The following is a 21,270-nucleotide window of genomic DNA, read 5'->3' on the forward strand; positions in this document are numbered from 1 at the left end:
TAGCAACATAAAAAGTAATTATTTTGTCATTGAGCTGTAACCTAGAATAACTGTGTACTACATGATGTTTGCTTCTGATTAGAATATTTATAGAAAGTCTGATGCAGTCAAAGGGCTATTCAGAAAATGCTCCTTCAATAATCTCGGTTTATTTCAGGGATCTGACCCAAAAAATGTTTATTACAGGCAAGTCAGCAGTCATACAGAAAACAGCTAATGGAAGAAGAAAGAAGACTGCAAAATTTGAAGGGAGAGAACTGCAGAAAGGTATTGTAATATAATGTTTTTTCTAAAAGCACACATTTAGGAATTTTCCTTATTCTCCATTTACTATATCAATGCTGCTGTTATATAAAAGGCATACTATATAAATGTGCATTGTAAGTTTATCCTGTGTTTACCCTTTGCATAGTTGCATAAATTGGTTGTATTTGTAATAGGGCTGCAATTTTCCTACATGTCCTGGCCCCTTACTTCAGCTTTTTTTTAAGTTTTGTTATGTTGTAGCCTAATGCTACAATCATTTAAATGAATTTGTCTTCATTAATTTACACTCAGTACCACATAAAAAAAGCTGAAAATAAAATATTAGACAATTTTGTAAATCTGATGATCACTCTGACTGAGCTCCAGAGATCCTGTTTGGAAATTGTACAACCTGAAGGGCAACCATAACTGCAGCCCTCCACCGACACCTACCATACTACATATTACTACCATACTGCTAATAGCAGCATAACCAAATATTTCTAGTCTTACGTTTAATGCCACAGCCCTGAAGTCCTACTACCTACTACAATACTACAATACAATTCTTTAAATGCTAGACTCCTAAATCAATGCTTTAAGTCCAGCAACAGTCTTTGCCAGACACCAGTCCCCCAATTTACCTCCACACTCCTCACCAATAGCAAGCCCCCGCTCAGCCTCGGGAGACAGTTGCGTTTCCCAGCACTCGGTTGCCCCCAGGACTTAGTGCGCAAGGGATGGTGTCTGAGGAAGGGGTGGAAGAGGACCAGGAGCCCACAAATAATGCAGTACCAAGATTCCAACAGTGACCAGTCCAGAATACAGAGCAAGAGGTCATACAGAGGTAATCCATCCACCAGACAAAATACTCAAGGGCAAAACTAGGAGAGTCGGGGTCACAGGTAAAAGGTCGGTCCAGGCAGCTTAAACTCCCAGGGTCAATGATGAAGAAGATGAGAATTCTCCAGTACAGATTAGCCCAGTTAAACACTACAACTGGCACTGAGCAGTGGGAGCAGGGAGGCTATAAAGCCCCAGCAGCCAATGGCAGCACAGGAGCACTAATCGGCTTCTGAAATCCTCTTCTGCTGTGCACAGTCTCAAAATGTGTGCTGGGGATGTCAAGAATGTACACTTCAGGCTGCATGGCTAAAGGGAAGCAGAAGATGCTGCTATTTCCTTGCTGCTGCAACTGTCACCACTAGACAGAATAAATGGGAAGAGATACTGTGGTGGTGTACAGCACAGGATTGCTGACCCCACAAACATCACCTAACAGACCTATTCTCAATATCCCTTTATGCATTCAAACAATTGGCCCCTGCAGTTGTTCCATGGCAGTCAGATGGCTTCCTATTTAGTAGATATGAAAAGTAGCTTATACAATAAAGAGAAAAATGTGTTGCTTTGAAAATCTGTGCTTTCTCTATAGTTTTTATATGCCCATATAGTAAGTGTTACTTTAAATTATAGTATATGTGTAAAAAAAAAAAAAAATATATATATATATATACACACACACATATATATTTTTTCCTTTTTGTAAAAGGCAAGTATTATACGTTTGTAATAAAGAACCTGTTAATAAGTGTGTCATTATCTTCTTCAATATCTTCTTCTATCTATCCTCAGAAACTGGAGGAAGAGGAAAAGAGGCAAGAGATGGAAAAGACAGAATAGTGGCAGGTATGAGCAGATACCTATATAAATATGTACTTAAATATTAAAGTGGTTTATTTATTAAAGTAAATGTTGACTCAGGTTAGTTAATAAAAGGCAGTTTTGTTCAAGTTTTTGTTTTGTTTGCAAGTGATTTAAAAAAAAATCATGGCTTTGACTTGCAGATGATTGGATGAAAACTGCTTCCCTTTATCCAATAAATTAGTTTAGAGATGTTGCTGGAGTTTTGCATTATTTGGATTTTGAGTTTGTAAATCCTAACAATAAACTTATTTGCTCCTGTTTGGTCTCTGTTATCATTATTGTAATGAAAAAAGATACTTGTTCATTGTGCTAGAAATCATTTGGTAACTTCTTGTGCTCTTTGCTCTAGTTACCAGATAGTATATTGAGCTACTTTGAGAATGCTCCCCTCCTAAATTATAGAAATGAGTAGAAGGGGTAAATATTTTGTAAGATGCCAAAACAGTGCTCCTCGAGATAAAGAACGAGATAACGTTGTCACCCTAGAACAGGATGTATGTTACTGGCCTTTAACAAGAAAACAAATTAAACCAAAACTTCTATAAATGATTTTTGTACTATAATGAATATGTTTCACATGTTTTAAAATTGTGTAATAGCAGGGTCAGATAATAATAAACAGAAATTTTACATGTGAATGTATGATAAAAACTATTTAAAAATGCGGTAGGGAAAATAGTAGTGGAGTTCGAGACCAAAGTAACTTGCTATGTTTAGTACTATTCACAAAAACTTGCAGGGATCATCTCCATTATTATTTAGAAATTCTCATCCAAGTAATTTTAATTACAGGAAAGTGGACTATCTTACCGATCTTACAAACAACAACTGAAGGTGGAAGAAGAAAGAAAACTGCAGCAGATGAAGGAAGAGCAGCGCAGAAAGGTATCTATAAATAATGCTGTTTCCAGAGTCATGCATTAAGGCCTTTTCATTTACCATACCTATTCTGCTTTGAAGGGGCTGGTATTATCTTTTCAATTTCTTTATGCATTTTCCTGACTATAACAGCACAGAAAAATTCACATACGGAGGAGTGATAGTCTGAGGAATGGATCCTCGACTACAGTGCATCACAAAAAAATAAATATTGTCTGCTACTTGGTCTAATCAATGTGTACTATACTAAATCAAGTGCATTGAATCCAAATTTGAAGTCTGCCTAGGATGTCAGGATCCTAAATTAATTACGTGTATAGACGTGATTAGCAACATTCTCTCATTCCACAGTTACTATGTAATCTCTATACATACCTAAGTTTTGCTTCATAGTTCCATGACATTACAAAAATGACGTTTTTTGTTCAACACCATATACAATTACACTTTCACCTAAGGCACTTGCTTTTGCGTTTGTGGCTCTCCGCTGTCTCGCATTGCAGAAACCCGCAGTAGTTCCCCATCATGTTTGGGTTGCACCTGTCTTGATATCTTGTTTCCATAACAGAAATGTCCTGGTGGAACCTCTCCCCTTGTTCATTACTCACATCACCCAAATTTTGTGGAAGAAGTCCAGATGGGAATGTAAGAAATTAATTTTAAGTGACATTCAGCAGCCAAGTTGATGGTATGCTGTTAGCATGTTGTTCACAAATTCAGCATGATTTTCAGCTCGCTGGTTGCCCAGAAAGTTTTGAGCAACTAGCACAAATGAATCCCAACCAGCAAGTTCAAGTGGGTTGGGTTTGTCTCTGAATGTGGCATCACGCATTAAATTGTGGATTTGGGACCAACAAAAATGCCTGCTTTCAGTTTAGCATCTGTTATAACTTTTCCAAACTTGTCCTTCAGATACTGAAAACCCATACCATCATGATCCATTGCAACGACAAAGGTTTTCATTAATCCAAGTTTGATATGTGGTGGAAGGTGAACTTTCTGTTGATCAATGAGCGATTTATGCTTCACGTTGTACTGGCCAAAAGTGTGTTCAAGGTCTGGGTGGCCATTCTTTCCCTTTGTAATGGTTGCTGTCATCACGACTGTTCCACAGGCACAGAAAGCACATATATTTTGTATATCACAATTGCAGGCCAAGAAGGAGTGCCACCACCTTCAGGTCACCACAAACATTCCACTTGTGTTCTGAATAGATAATCAATTTCAAGGTGACCTCCATGGATTCGTATGTCTCTTTCATTCCCTTGCATGAGCAGGAGGAAGCAAAGGTTTTTTGTTGCCTTTATGCAGCAACACAGCTTTCAAACTTCCTTTGCACGAATCTATGAACAATCCCCACTGCTCTGGTATGTATTCACAACTTATCTCCATCATCTGACCACTCACATCGGTACAGAAGCAAATGTCATTTTCCAGCTTGTAATAACCTTCAAACTTTGTGTGACGATGACGAAAGTGTGAAGTTGTAGTTCCTTTTTGTAGCAAATTCCACTCCTTTAATCTGGAGGCCAACAGTTCGAACTTCTCTTTTGACAAAGACAGGTCCCTTACTAGATCATCTAAACCTGATTGGCTTAAAAATGTGGCTTACCCTATTCAAAGATTCATATACCATTCATTAACATTGACATCATCCCCCTGTTCCTCATCCAACATGTCACTGTCAGTAACAACAGATGTAGGAGGGACTGGTACTGGATTCTCTGCATCATCTGGCACTGGCTTCAGAGCAGATTCACAATCAGCATAGACGATTTTTGACTTAGTCTTCTTTGACTATATATATATATATATATATATATATATATATATATATATCCTTTTCTGTTCTCTAGCATTCTCAGTATTTAGAGAGCGTTTACATATTTTTTGCCATATGGGTGTGATTGCCATTCACAATAGGCAAACAGTTAGGAATAGAGATTATTAAAGTTTACACAATCCCATACTTTCTTTGCTTTAGCAGTTTATGATAGAAGATTCTACATGCCATGATGCTATTTGTGAGAAGATTACATGAAATACAATTTTCTGCACCTGAATTTGTATTATAAAAGGGGGTAATAATAGCTCAAATTAAATTCCGTGTTTTGCATAACATTTCACAAATGTACTGTGAATGGAGGCCTAAAGTATATGTAAACCCTAAAAAATAAACCTCTCTGGTTTGCTCCCCTTTTATCTTCTAAATATACCATTTAAAGTGCTTTGTATTGTCTAGTAAGTAATTGTGAATTTACTTAATGTGCACATTGTGCGTGCTGAACTTTAATCTCAAGCAGCATTATTAGCTCTTCCCAGATATTTTCTGTATGCTCCTCACTTAATGACCGGGCTAACCTGACCGCTAAGCAAATTGGTCATTAAGTGAGGAAGATCTGCAGAGCTGTGCATGTGCACCCTGCATTAGTGAAAGATTCACCGACAGGCTGCAGACCCAGATCGGGGAGATCCTCAAGACAGAGGATGGAGCCATTAGGAGGTAAGTGAGGAATACCTGTACTACAGAACACCTGTATCATTTTAAAGAGGTGAGGAGATAGGGAGGTTTTCTTTAATATACAACAAAAGTGAGCAGTCTACTCTGACAACACTGCTTTTCCTATGTGGAGTAGTCAGAGAGTGTTGTTATCCTAGGACAGGGAGATGGCAGGATCACAGATCAGCATCAGTTGAGATTCAATAGAAAAGAGAAACAAATGCAGCAATGCTATCTAAGCTATGTTATCTGTAATATAATACATGTTTGGGGTTAGAAGCACTTCAAATCTCATGGCCAGTACCTAGCAGAATTAAATCTGTGTTTACTTCTTTTCTATATTTTTACAGCACTAAAATATTCTGCAGTGCTCTACAAGTGCACAGAATTATCAATTTCAACCCCCAGGGAAGATTGCAATCTAATGTCTCAATCACAGTCACATAACCCAAGACCCTAGCAAAGAAAGACATAAATGCTAATATTTTGTTTCTGGGAGACATACAGAATACATTATGTGCCTTTCCTTAAAACAAGTAACACTCTGCATATCTTCATTTTCTCCCAGCCATTAGTCTACCTAAATTCTGACCCGTTGGGTATTTCTGACTTTGGTATACTACCGGTTTGACATGTATATTGAAATTCCACTATAAATCCCCCAGCAGCTGACAAATAAAATTGATTAGTTTTGTTAGCTAACCTTTATTTTCCCTAGCATTTATAAATCTGTCACTAAGGTGTTATTGCATTAACTTCTGTCAGCCGCTCAGATTTGCCATCGTTGTTCCACAAAGACATCACATTTTTTTCTCTACTTAATATTGCATTAAGCTTCTTCTCTAAGCATTTTTTCCTGCTGCATCAATCATTCCATTCTCTTGTGATGTATCTTTTATGTTTCCTTCAAACCATTTTTCTCTTATGCATTACCCTAATCATCACGCTGACTGGCTCCCACATTTGTTAAATCACCTTTTATTCTTGCCGGTGTTTCATCAACTTCTGATAATCCTCTGGCTATTTCCAAAGTCACATCAGGTTTTTAACTTCTGTTTTGAAAGAGTAATTAGACTTTTTCTTACAATTTTAATATCATATCCTGAGATTTTAGTGTTGGTTATAGGCATATAAATTTTCCTCATTAACACAAATGTAACTGCTTCTAATTTTATATGAGTGAATTGAAATAAAGATCATGAAGCATATTTCCAAATGCTGCCAACTTCCTCATATAGATACGCTAATCTGTTCACTGTCTATTAAAATGTACCTGCTGAATACAATTGATGGAGGCAGATATTTTGCAAGTTAGAACAATACACACAAGAAAAGGGGATCATTTTTGAGGATCTTTTTAAAAGAAGAGATCATCAATGTCCCGTATTTTCTCTAGTTTCCTTTAAAGAGACTCTGTCATGCCTCCTTCATGTGGATCCCCTCCCGCATTAGACCTAGAATTACCTGCCCCTCCCTGCAGTAATCTCTGTGTGGGACAGATTGAAACACCACACAGGTATAGGCTTAACATATACACCCCTTGCTCCGCTTTGGAGGAACCCTGAGTTCCAGCCCGGAACGGCACCCCATCAATTTGAATGGTGCAGGAGTCTTGGCTTTTATAGGGTAGAAGACCTAATTTTTGGCAGGAAAATACGGAGCCTTTACCATCTAGTTCAAAATAAGAATCTGCCCCCCACAGAATACTTTCACTATGCCCAGATCCAATCATTTGTAAGTTCTAAAATGTCGCAGGGTAAACCTCCCTATTGCAAAATGGCTGTAAGGCCCTGGTCCAGCAACAGTACTCGCCAGACACCAGTCGCTCTAACACCTCACTCTTCAGATATAGCAATCCCCCTCACAGCCTCATGAAATCGGTTGCGTTTACCAGCACACGGTTGCCCCAAGGACTTAGTACACCAGGGATGGTGCCTGGAGAAGAGCTGGCAGAGGACCAGGAGCCCAGAGATATTCCAAGATTCCAATAGACAAATCCAGAATACAGAACCAGAGGTCATAACAGAAAATCCATCCACCAGAAGAAGTACAAACACCAAGCAGAGTTGGGGTCACAGGCTAGAGGTCGGTCCAGGCAGCATAAACCAGGGTCAAAAACAAGCAAAGTCAGCAACAGTAAATCGGATGAATCTCACTCCAGCACAGATTAGCCCCGCTAAATGCTACAACAGGCACAGGGGCTGGGAGCAGAAAGATTAAAAAGTCCCAGCAGCCAATGGCAGCGCAGGATAGAGTCAGGAACTGATCAGCCTCTAAAACTCCCATTCAGCTGTGCACAGCCTAACAGTTTGAGCTGGGGATGTCGATAAAATACATCAGGCTGCACGGCTCTTTGCTGCCGCAAGTGACATTGTTGGGCAAAATTGGCTGTGCCCCATACTGTAGTGGTGCACAACACTGAATCACTGGCCAGATAAACGTTTCCTAACATTGCCATTTGAATGTACTTGTAAATCACTGGGTAACTCTGCTGGTCAGATCTTGATTCTCTACTCGGGACTGTTGGCCTCTTCTTCCAAGCTACCATATATGAAGGCTTGGGAAAAAGATATGCAGCAATAATGGGATCTGGAGGAATGGACCGAAGTAGCCCGTAACTTCCGAAGTATCACCTAATGTTGGTTTGATTGAAATAAATTATAAAGCTTTGTTATGCTGGAACCAACCAGGATTGCTAAGTGTTTCTTGGGGTCTTCCGTTTTAGGGTTTGTGGGAGTGCATGGGGATATGGAGTACATTTGGTGATCTCAGGAATATTAGATAAATATCTTTGATCTTATATCACAAGTGATAGACCCCCTTATCTCCTAACTTGGAGAGTGCTCTTTCAAGCAAGATTGGCATGCCCTTTCTGTAACACACAAAGAAATTTTGTAGCTTTGTGTTGCTGGTGGCCAGGATTGCCCTAACAAAGGTGTGGAAATCTCCATCCATCCCACTAGCTCCAGTAAAAGGCAAATTAAATTGGGTAATGGTAAACAAAATGCTCAAGTAAACTCTCAAAGATACACGGCATGTTTTTGAACTTACCTGGGACCTGTGGATCAAATACTGCTCTACAATTTCAATCGCTTCCTCATGTGGATTAAACCCCCCCCCCGGCCTCCCCATTCCTACCCTGAGGAGACATGAGGTTCTTCTCTTGTTTGTTATTTATAAGTTCTTCTTTAAACTTGTTTTTTTTAGTTATTTAATAAAAGTTTATTGAAATAAGTAAGGATACTCTATCTGTACAAAAACCAATGTGGCTGTAAAGTGTAGGTACTATAAAGTGCTGCATATTCCTGCAGCAACTTCCAAAATTCCCCTATCAGGAATCTCAGGCCTTTCTTACTGGCACTTTCTGAAGCAAAGGCTTCTAGGCTCCTATCTCAATAGCTCTATAAAAAGCCCATCAGCCTGTAGAATGTTCCTTATTTGGTATGTCTAGATTTTAATGGAGGACCTCTGGATTTTTTTTTTATGTACACAATAAGTTATACATAAATACTATTTTCAAGAATGGGAAGAAGTTGAAAATAATAGGAAATGAGAAGAAAGGGGTCTATCTTTAAACTTGGGGACATTCTTTCTCTCATAAATTTTAAGGGATGAGCAAATTAGGCCAATATTCAAACCAGCAAATTGCAAATCTTTTGGATTTATTTTATTGTAGTCACAAAGATTGTTCAACTCAAGTTAGTAGAACTAGCAAAAAGTACATTTTCAGAAAAGTTTTTAATTTATTTTATTTTTTCCTCCCTTTCATATGTATGACTTTGTTGATTTAGCAGTAATAACAATGCTTCTTCCTTAATTTTAAGATTTGCTTGCTATGCACTTTGTGTCCAAGTGCAGTCTAAAAATAGCATTTTGAAATCAGAATAGTTTTGTAATTACTATTGATGTTTGTATACATTATAAATTGTAGCATTTAATATATATTTGGGAACATTTTAGGCAGTATACAGAAAAAAACAAGTGCATTACCCTATTTTTAGTTAAACACTATATAAATATCCCAAATAATCTATTTTAAAATAATCATGTTTTCATGGTAAAATGAAAGAAAGGAAATGTATTTTTATTGGCTTTTTTATTCCCACATGCTGTTCTCCTAAAAGCTTTTTTTCTTCTCACTTCATCAAGTTCTTTTGGTGTCACAACAAAAGCCATTCCGCGTACTTACAGAAGGCTGCTAGAAAAAGTCACAAAACTAATGCAAGTATTAGCCTTTCTGGTGACCTTTTTCTTGAGCCAGGCGGTCGATACTGACAATGTGACTTGTAGTGTTGAAATAATTGCTTCAAGGTATGCTGTAACTGAAGTATTTTCTTTCTAATAATCATGACCCAAATAGCACATCTTTTAGATGGCAGCATGTTTTAGATGGAAAGACCCATTTCCAGAAAAGGACAATTTAGAAATTCCTCTCCTTCTATCTCCTTTTCCATTAATCAAAGGCCAACAGTAAATCTCTGTGAATAATGATCTTTCATTAAATTATGCTCATCACTATTTCATAGTACCCTTTGGAAAAGAAAGGATGCGATTATTTCATCTGCCAGCTTTTGTAATTAATTGTTTATGTTATATACTGATGCAGTTTAAATCTATAGTGGAAAAGGCATTCAATATAAAATAGAACAAGGCCACCTTCTAACTAATATAAAAAACCTTGGTGACAAAACAACTGAATCACTTTGCTTTCCAACTTAGGCAGCATTCAAACCAGCAATGTGTGCAGCCGTGACTACAGGTCCTGTGAGCTACCCCACATTAAGGCACAAAAGTAAACAGGTCACTGCTTTGTTTGTTCCGGATGAACCAAGGTGATCACAGAACAAGCATACTATAATATAGAGTACCTCCATGAAAAGTCTGTACTCTACCTACATGCTACAAAGGCGGACTCTTTTTGTGGAAGCAGCAGTCTCCCTGAGGTCTCGGGTGTCTGACATGTCCCCTAAGGAGTCACAGCTAGAGCTCTCCAATCAGCATAGCTCATACTCCTTGCCAGTTGGAGGCAGGGACATCTAAGACCCCATGAGGAGTGACCACAGCTTCCACATAGTGATTAAGCGTCCTTCTTTGCAGCATTCTAACAAGGGCAGGCTTTGGTTGCTTCCTGTAAGACTTTCAGCATCTTTGTTTTGATGCCCCTACCTAGAATGTTTTTAGCTGGTTAAAGGTAAAAGTTCATTTGAACTTTAAAGACTACAGGTCTTGCAGGTTTAAGGTTTTCATGTTATCAAGGTTTTGGTTTTATTTGGTTGAATGATAAATATGCAAAAAAAAAGTCCTTGTCACTCCCAGGGAGCCAGTACCATAAAGCAAATCTCTTAGATTGTCAGTCTTATGGGCAAGGTCATCTCCTCCTCCTGTGTCACTCTGTCTGTATCTGTCTGTCATTTGTTACCACTATTTGATGTACAGCTCTGCGTTACTTGTTGGGGCTATAGAAAAAGTGTTTTTTTTATTAATATTATTATTATTAATAATAATAATAATAATAATAATAATAATAACAATAATAAAGTTATTTTTATATATTATGCATTATTATTATAGTAATATGCACATAGTTCTTATACTCACCAAAGATTTATTGTTAAAACAGGTATTAGAAATCAAGTATAAAAAATTAGGTCTTGACATTTTTGGCACAAAGATTGTTACTCATTACTCATAAAAACAATTAACATATAGCTGCTAGGTAATTAAAAAGCTCAGCTTGAATAAATGCCACATACCCGCCTGTCCTAATCCGTGGCTGATAATATCCTAATGGGAAGATATTATGTACATTCATATTTATTCATTACTCAGGTTGAATATGAAGCTATATACTTGTAAAAACACAATATTGCTCTAAGAATACAATAAATGGGACACTTTGAACGCATGACTCTTAGAAGACTTCTAGTGGGCAAGCATTATAAATGCATTTCATAACATAAACATCCATGACATAGGAATCTGTGATAAAAGATTATACCATATGAATCAGCAGCATACAAAAAACTTAAATGATGTAATATATGTACCACTAATGTACCCTTTGCGTAACATTATGTATCCAATTGTAGTCTTATTGTATTTATTGCAGTAACAAAAATAAACCTGATGTTTTATTTTGTAAATCTACTAAAAAAGGTGATCAGTAACAGCCCCTTTTAAAGTTTAAGCCCAACAGGTCATTGCCCCTATTTTAAATGCACTCCTCTTTGGCAATGCTTCAGAAATGCATCACCTCAATAAATATGGAATAATTCTTTCAATACCTTGTCCCATACCTAATCTGCTGTCTTTGGCACATTTCTGAGTTAAGCATATTGACAAACTTTATCCAATATGGTTAGTGATGTCAGGGAATACCAACTTTCCTGGGCACCTTAAACTACCCTGGCATGGCAACTTTGAGATTGTTCAAAAGGGAGTATGAGATGGGTAGCTGTCAACACTTGATCAGTATGCTGCAGGACACTTTATACATCACTATGGCCTGCAATGCATGGTCACTGTAAATGCCCACTACAATTGTTCAAAAAGGTAAAAATACCAGCACTTTAAAGATTCAGCAGGTATATGACTTGTCAAGATAAAGTTTGCAGAGAAAATGTAAGAATCATTGGGTGACCTTTTTGAACAATTGTAGTGGACATTTACAGTGACCATGCATTGCAGGCCATAGTGATGTGCACGATCTCACTGCACATGTGTGGGATCGCCAATTTTTTTTTATATTGATGAAAGGGTTCGTTCTGTGCAGAAGCAGCAGCCAAGAGCCTAGAGCCTGCCAGGATGCATGACATTTAAATCAATACAGAAAGGGAAGGTGCTGCACAGTGTTGCACTTAAAGAAAAAAAAAACAACAAATTTTTGCTTTAAAAAAAAAAAAAAAAAAAAAGCGGGGGTTGTCTACTCTTTTATGTAAAGTAAAAATTCAGAGTTTAGGTCCGCTTACTAAGACAAAATTACTTTGTTTACTAAGCTAACATACGTACTGCTAAATGAACAGCTTCTGCTACATCAGTAAAGAGGACCAAATGTATTTTTGTTTTATTATATTAAGAGAAGAATAAGCCATATAAAATTTTATTTGTAAAGAAATACAGGACATTACCATGTTACCAAGGCAATCATCAGTGATCGAGCAATGTACAGATAACAAAAATGTATTTGGTAAAGCAGGGTAGAATATATCAGTCTAACAATAAGATGCCAATGATTTCCCTTTTAAAGTACGTGTTTTAAATTGACATCTGTGTATTTTTAAAATTGACATCAAATGTATTTATTGACATCTGAACTCTTTTGCAAGTGATATCTGCATTTTGTGTGTGTGTTTTTTTGTTTTCTGAGTTTAGTCAATAGAAACACAACAATGTTGTTATCTCTCTAATGTTCTGTACTTAATACAACAAATACAATAAAGTTGACTGGTGGTTAGAAAACTCTTAGGAAGAGAGAAAAGGGGTGATGGATGTGTGTAGATGGACGAAGATGGCTGGAAGTGTCAATGGATGTATGTAAAAGAAATGTGATATGCTTGCATTACTTTGGCTGGATAATATAGCAAAATGGATTTACAGCCTAAAAATATGAAAAACTATATTAGTCATTTAGTAATTAGTTTATTAGTAATACAGATATGCATAATTTAAATTAGAATACACATAATAATGCCCGTAGGCACAATACCAAACAGCCATGAGATCAGCAAACACCCAGACTAATCAAATAACTGCTCATTATCATTTACATTTAAATTGTGAAAAAAAAAAACAGACACCTGTATATTGTTTCCAATATTATTGGTTGTTAAGAACGCAGCTCCACTTTTTTCACTTGAAAATTAAAAAAAACAGCTGATGTATTGCTATGGGCAGCATCTTAATTGTTTCATTGCTGCTGTAAAATGTGTATTTGTCTCTACCTCTGCTGTCACCAATGAGTTACAATTCATCTCCAGTATCTCTAGTACATTACACAAATTTACATGGCTGTTTATAAATGTAATAACCTAGATGCATCTTTAGTACCATATTTCATTATATAAACCTAATGATGCATTCCCTATTTCATTAAAAGTAATGTGTCAGTACACATCAAGGATTGATGAAAACAGTTTGACTGCCTCATGATGTATACACATACAAATATATTTTTTTCTATGTAGAGCGAGTTGTTAGAAATGAAGAAACAAGAGGAAGAAAAGGAAAGACGATGGTCCCAACAAGAAGAACATAGGCGGTAAGTCTCACGCTTGTATTTTTTGTTCCGTAAAATATTGACCTCAGTTATATAGCAAACACTGTCAGGTTTGTATTGCTGTATGGGTCTCTGGGAGTTTTATCCCCTTTATTTATGTTGTTGACAATTGTCATTGTGTCTACATCTGATGGGAAAATCCAAGTTGAATTAAGTTATCAACTAAGGTGAACTGTGTCCGTGGGAAATTCCAATAGTAGGAAAAGTATGGCCAAAAAAACAAACTGACCATTCGTCTCAGCAATATTGGTTCTAATCTTCAGAAATATATAGACTTTTGAATGATCAGTAGCTACAAAAAAATATCATAGGCACTTATACAAGACAATAGGATCCCCCATCATATTCAGTTTTAGGCATTGTGCTTTTTCAGGGTATAAAAAGGATGGGCACCAGTCATTTTAGTTTAATGCAATTTTATTTGAACATGGCATTATAGGAAGTGAATCAGAAAATCCCCAAAATATGAGTTGTTTCATATATCAGACTATGGTTTTATCTTCTCTGAATTTTTCAATTTTAACAAGTTTCTTTTTAATATCACCAAATACTGGATATTCCTATTGGGCAACCAGAACCATAGCTCTCTGGCATTTAAAGATTGAAATGTTTTTTTTTTTAGTATATATATTTAAAGGCAGGACAGTATAGAAAGGTTATTGCTTATACTTCCAACATTGAATAAATGCCACAGCCTACCTTGATGTGATGTGGCTGACCATGTTCGATCCTTTTATGACCCTGCTATACCCATCTACTGATAGCTACTTCCAACAGGTTAACAGGCCTTATCACAAAGTTCAAATCATCTCAAACGGGTTTCTTAAAAATACCAGCAAGTTCCCTGTATTCAAATTGCCACCACAGTCACCAGAGCTGGCAAATCTACAACATCTATGTGATTTGATCATGTCAATGTGGACCAAAATCCTGAAGGAATGTTTCCAGATCCTTGTTGAATATATGCCAAGAAAAAATTATGGCAGTTCTAAAAGCAAAAGTAGAAAACGAGTGGTGAAGGTTTGTTTAAATTTAGCTTAAAATTTGTATTGTTTGTATTGAATTATGCTATTCTGATCTGGTCATTCAGCAGGTGTTCCTGGAAGTTAAAACGTGGCCAGTTTAGTCCATCTTTTTATTCATATCTGCGAAAAGGTTATGTTAACCAATATTCCTCTTTTCCTGTGCACAAAACTTCTCCTCTACTGCCAAAATTTATTTAAAACCCATTTAAATTTGTTTCACATTTATCACTGTATACATAGCTATCTCAGCATATATGACTGTTACATTTTGATAGTACTGTCACAGCAAGGAAAAGCATGTTTAGCATTGCAAAACAATTATTTAAAATGACTAACCGCATGTACTATTTTTTTTTAAGAGTAAACAATGCTTTTCTGGATAAACTCCAAAGACTAAACAGCCAACATGAATATTCTGGGGAATCAAACACATGGGTAAGTATATATCAATTATTTGACTAAGTACCATTTTAGTATTTTTTGTTAGTACAGAATACCTTAAATGTCATTTAATAGGTCAGGGTAATTATTTATACCCTTCTAGTTAGTCCTCCCCCAGCTGTACAGTATTATTTGTGACCTAGACAAGAATTACAGAATTCTTTTCTTCTCTTTCAGGCTTGAAGTTCACTTGTGGAGAAATTCAACAACAGCAAAGTGTAATCAGATTCTGAACAAATAACATTAAAAAACACAATGTGAGATGAGACACTTCAGTTAAATAACAACAATGAGTTATATGACTAACCTATTTCCTGGCAGCCTAATCATGTTTATTTTTACCTCAACCTAGTAATTTAGTGGTAGGGGGACCAGTTATCAGCAGGAAGAATATATCTTGAAGGCAATAGCAGGCTACATGTCCTTTTGCAGTTTAGATATGGCCCACTAATTTCAAGCAACTCTCAAAATTGGGAATATTTCTTGATTTGTAGAAATGTCTTTGGCCCAGCTAAGTGCACAAGAGCTACTGCTGAGCTCTTTTTTCAGTTTTAGGAAATGTAAAAGCCCTCTAAAATTCTATGAATGCTATATAAGTTGGAAAAACCTAATTATGGTTGGGAATGGGTCTAGAGCTTTAAACAAATATAGTCAGGGAAAACCACAGTAGAAAAGACATTGAAAAAATTAAGCCTTATTTGCAACCCCTGACCTTACAGACTGCACATAAGGTTAAGTTTATAAAATGGTCAGAGACTGTTACAGGTTTGGTTGAAAATCAAATTGTAACATGATTTGTGAAGCTCAAAGTGATCACTGCTATTACCCCATTTCAAAATAATTCTCACACTTCCATTACAAAAAAAAAGTCAACCGAGTACAGGAATATAGAAAAATGGCTAGGTTTTTCCACCAGTGAACATTTTCTTACCTAATGGCATTTGTATGTTTCAAGATGACAATACCTGCATTCATAATGCTGAAATTGTGAAAAAGTGGTTTAGAGAGCATGTGCCATCATTTTCACACATGGATTGGCCAGACCTTGACCTAGTTAAGAATAATTGGAATGTGATGGAAAAGACTTTACACAGGGTGTTACAACCCTGCTATCAACAATATGAGACTTTGGTGAAACAATTATTACAACTTTGGATAGAAACAAATGTGACATTAAATATGCTTATTGGAATACCATAATACTGAATTACTGAATGTACCCCCAGCAAATGTATGCCATATTCAAAACTAAAGGGGATGCAGGAAAATATTGTATGACTTTGTATATTTGACTTTTTTTGGCCAGGCAGTGTATATGTTAGGCAGTTTGATAATTTTCCCTTGTGGTGCTAAAATACATCATATTGACCTAGTAAATCAAGGTCAGAATAGTGGTTGTAGTTGTGTGATGAAAGCATATGTCAGTCTATGCTTTTGTCAAAAATATTTTCTGTGGTTAACAAACTTTGTATACTGCTACATTACATGCATATTGCTGCTTGACATGTTTTTTTTTTCCTAAATCGAAAAAATGTTAAAATGTCTCAGGTTTTTATTGTTTTTGTCCATAATGCAAGTTTCTCAACATTTTTGAGGTGAAGTTGTATAGACCTAAATTATCTAATCATGTGTAACATGTGATTGAGTGTTACATAAAATTGATGATGATATGATTGAGTAGTCCTAGCAAATTAAATTACTTTTTAATTGTATTCACTAAAATAGGTGAAAATGCAAGGGTAAACTTATTGCACATGGGGAGAACCAACCAAGAAAAGAGAGAAAAACCAACAAATTAATGAACTGTTATTTAAGATCTCACAACTGGAAGCAGTACATAAACAATCACAATGGACATTACGGGCTAAGCAGCTGACAAACCTGCATTATCAGTTAAAGGAAATGTTAGATGCTAAAGCTAGATCAGTTATTTCTAGGGTTGCCAAAAAATTTTATGAGAGGGGCAATAAAACAGGCAAATATTTAGCACATGTCCTTAGGAAGGAGAAATCAGCCTCTTATGTTTCTAAGGTTAAAAATAAGTCTGGAGTAATGGTACACATTTCTCAGGAGATGGCAGCTGTTTTTAGAGATTTCTACCAGGATCTCTATCAGGTACGAGTAAAGGAAACACCAGAAATAGCTGCTACCCGCAGGGAAAAGATTAAATGTATCTTAATGGAGCAAAGCTGCCTAGTTTGGCCTAAGAAAGGCTCCTTGACTTAGAAAGAGATATAACGGAGAGTGAACTGTGTGCTGCTATTGAAACCTCTCCAAGTTGTAAAAATCCTGGACCTGATGGTTTCTTTCTAAATTATTATAAACAATATCAAGATATTCTTCCTCATTTAGGTAAATATGTTAATGATTTGCTGGCAGAGGGTTTAATGTGCGAAGATACTTTAAGGGCGCATATTTCGGTGCTCCCCAAACCGGTTAAAGACCCCACTCTTTGTGCTAGCTTTCGGCCCATATCTCTACTTAATGTGGATGCAAAATTATTTGCAAAGGTGTTGTCTAAGAGGTTGCAAGATACTGTTCTCTTATGGGTTCATTCAGATCAATCGGGATTTGTTCCAGGGAGGGAAGCTAGGGACAACTCTTCATGGGTTCTCTCTTTGATACATTATGTCTGTAAGCACAGCCAGCCCACCCTGCTTCTATCTACTGAAGCTGAGTAAGCGTTTGATCGGTTGGACTGGCTGTATTTATCTATGACTTTGAGGCATATGGGCTTAGGCCCTAATATGCCTAAGTGGATTATATCTCTTTATTCATGCCCCACAGCCCAGGTTTGTGTGAATGGAATGTTATCATCTTCTTTCCAGCTTTATAACAGTACTAGACAGGGGTGTCCTTTATCGCCACTGCTTTTTTCTATATCTTTAGAACCCTTTTTGAATATATGGTGGTTAAACCCTAGTGTTCATGGTGTTAAAATTGGTCAAAAAAAGCATAAACTGGCAGCATACGCCGATGATATTTTGTTTGTAGTCCAACAGCCCGATATCTCTCTCCCTAACATATTAGCTGAGTTTGAGGAGTATGGTCATTTGACCAATATTAAGATGTATCTATCTAAATTTGAGATTTTAAATGTGAACTTTCCAGGGAAAGTAGTGTACAGATTAAAAGCTAACTTTCCTTTTACTTGGTGCCAAAAGAAACTGACATACCTAGGTAATGAGATTACGCCTTCTTTGTCCGGTTTGTACTTGGCAAACTATATACCCCTGTTAAATGCTGTTAAGAAAAATATCCAACGTTGGAAACAATTAAGACTCTCCTGGATAGGGAAAGTCAAAGTTCTGAAAATGAATGTGCCCTCTAGGGTATTGTTTATTTTCCAAATGCTCCCTATACAGACTCCCTCCTCATTTTGTAAGTGCCTTAATAGTATGGTCTCTTCATTTATTTGGTACCCTTCAAAGGCAAGGATTCCCTTAAAAACACTTTTTCATCTGAGAACGGAGGGGGTTTGGGGCCGCCAGATTTTAGATAATATAACAGGGCTTCAATATTGAACAGGATTTTTAACTGGAAGTATGATAGATTCTCTAAAGGTTGGGTTACTTTAGAATCGGATCTCTGTTCAGTTAATTTAAGTGTAGCTATGTGGCTTCCAAAGCAATTTGGAGCCTTAGAATCGTATACTTTCCCTCTCACTCTAACTACACCTAAATGTTGGGATATGTTACATAGACAGCAGGGTTGGCTATATAATTCTCCTTTACTTCCAATTATGGCTCATTCTTATTTTTTACCAGGGTTGCAATCTAATTCATTTTTGGGACATACTGGTGACTCTAATCTATTGCTATACCAAGTGGTTAGAGGAAATTCTGTTTGTGTCTTTGTAGGCACAGAGGCCATTTCATCACTGGCATTACCTTCAATTGTGCCATTTCACCTTACCCCTATGGAGGAAATGTTAAGTGGTGAGGATAAGCCCTCTGGTATTGTATCGCGGCTATATAAGCTTCTAATTAAATTTAATTCTTTAGGGTTACACTCTCTGAATCCCAGAAGAAGGTATTATGGGCTTGCCTCTCAAGACATCAATATGTGCAAAAATACAGGAGGGTAATTTTAGACTTCTTTCCAGATGGTATTATGTACTGTACAAATAAATCATATGACCCCTCATTATGTTGGAGAGGTTGTAGAATGATCAATTCAAATCAGTTGATCAGTTCAAATGATCAAAGGATTAGCTGGTGTTTCTCTGGAGCATAATCAGTGGTTAGAACTTTTTCACTGCACTGATATTCCTTGGAGTAGATACAAACGTTCTCTAGTGCCTGTCTTTCTTAATGCAGCCAAGGCACAGATTCCATGGTTATGGAAGGACCCCAGTGAACCTTCATTGGTTTCAGTTGGTGGAGGAAATTTGTAAAATGGAGGAAGGTTATCATGAATATCGTGACTTGTCCACAAAATTTATTGATACTTGGGCTCCCTGGATACGGTTTAAAGATAATATTCAATACCCTAATATTGTTTATCAAGATTACGCTATTTGAATTATTTTAAGTCCTTTATTAAGTTTGTTCTAGAAGGGTACATGGTTTAAAGTTGGCTACCCCTATATTAGGGTACTTTTTCTTGTATTATAATTTGTGCAGTTTATGGAAGTTTGGATTTATATGAATGACATTCAATATTAATATTCTTATGTGTTGATGTATTTAATTTTTACTTCTTTTCACATGTGTTGGTATGCATGATGGCAGATATTTATGGACAGAAATCTGCCTTAAGAATGTTAACACTTTATAAGATTGGTTTCTATAGGCATATATAATATTCACTTTTTATATCACTTGGACACTCCTTTTTTCACTGTATATGTATTATTGGTTATTGGAATATTTTGAGATTTTTACTCATTTGAAATTTCTCATTCTCATTCCAAATTACTGTCACCCTGACAGCAAGTAAGGGAAAAAGTGACTAAGAGGCATTTAAATTTACCACTCTGTTTGTAAAAAGAAGTTTGGATTAGAGATCAATTTTAAGCATTAATTTGTTTGTACTACTTCTACTTTGCCCTCTCTACTTCGTGACAGTGTTTTAACCTTCATGTACTCTTTTTTTATCATATATATATATTTCATATGTTAATGTTTTAACATCACCATCATCAATGTTTTAACTACTTTAAAAGTAAATGTCACTAACTTTTGTGGTAAGTCTCTGTGGTTCTTTCTCTTCAACATTTGGTGAAAATAAACTTCAGAACTTTGTAAATATGGCCCATAAAGAACATAATCATACCTAATGCAGAACTTGCACTACTATACTTCATCTATACTGCTGCAGAAAAAAACATCTGTGCCATTTTTATTAGTCCACAAATACTTCTTCAAAAATAAAAAAATACTCTTTTTTTTTTTAGGAATATTGCTGCGGGAATAAAAACAACTCCATGTCCTTTTTTATTAGTCCAGGAGTACTGCTGCAGAGATAAAATAAAAACTCTGTGTCTTTTTCATTAGTGCCGGGATTCATCTACAAATGTGCAATCTCTGTCTCTAAGTGCTCTTCCAAGTTCTGTTCAGTAGTTTTAAATAAATGTTGACAGCTTGCCAATGTGCTTCTGCATCTTCTTCCTAATTTGCAACACTTTAAGTGGTAAATGGGTTGTGTAACATACTTATGCTATTTTATTAAAATTGGTATTTACAGGATATTTGTTTTGCAGTGGTGTAAAGATTTAAAGGTGTAAAGACTAGAAGAACTTTGTAATATTAAATGAAAAATGTTAGCATTGTTCTTAACATTTTTTTACTCTCAACAAACTTGTAACGATATATGCCATTGAATTGGAGTAGTAGTTGCAAAATAACATGTCTCTCACATTACCTTGATTCAGGCAACCAATGGTAAGAGAAAATTTCAGTTTTCCACTAAATTTTGGTGAAAAAAGAGTATTTTGTCAAAATGTTGCCATTTAATCAGGATACTTGCAGTCCCTGGGGAAGTAAAAATTTAGATGGTTGTGGTGATTTGAAGCATGCACTGTGCTTTACATTGTTGTGGGGGTTATAAAGCTCCCTTTAACTATTCTGGTCTGTGTCAAAAAATGGTCCCTAATTTTGTACTTTTTCGACAGAAGCAAGAAAACCAAAAGAAGAAAAAAATAAATCAATAATATTTAAATCCACACAAAGAAAATTGACCAGTCTTAGGCAATT

General features: G+C 36.3%; 1 protein-coding gene across 3 annotated transcripts in view; it reads left to right on the forward strand.

Annotated features, from left to right (window-relative positions):
- EPSTI1 (epithelial stromal interaction 1) overlaps positions 1–20,840 on the forward strand; it is a 52,606-nt gene extending 31,766 nt beyond the window's left edge. The window contains exons 11-17 of one of the 3 annotated variants that reach the window (XM_072410229.1): positions 187–267; positions 1,882–1,935; positions 2,746–2,838; positions 13,516–13,589; positions 14,992–15,067; positions 15,251–15,330; positions 18,934–20,840. In XM_072410229.1, the coding sequence (XP_072266330.1) occupies positions 187–267; positions 1,882–1,929 (129 nt within the window). In that variant the 3' untranslated portion in view covers positions 1,930–1,935; positions 2,746–2,838; positions 13,516–13,589; ... (1 more) ...; positions 15,251–15,330; positions 18,934–20,840. Of the gene's footprint in view, positions 1–186; positions 268–1,881; positions 1,936–2,745; positions 2,839–13,515; positions 13,590–14,991; positions 15,068–15,250 lie in introns of all 3 variants that reach the window. The other 2 variants (XM_072410236.1, XM_072410223.1) reach the window with 2 other exon arrangements.
- The last annotated feature ends 430 nt before the right edge of the window (positions 20,841–21,270 follow it).

Source organism: Pyxicephalus adspersus, chromosome 1 (genome assembly GCF_032062135.1).
Source record: "Pyxicephalus adspersus chromosome 1, UCB_Pads_2.0, whole genome shotgun sequence".
NCBI classification, from domain to species: Eukaryota; Metazoa; Chordata; class Amphibia; order Anura; family Pyxicephalidae; genus Pyxicephalus; species Pyxicephalus adspersus.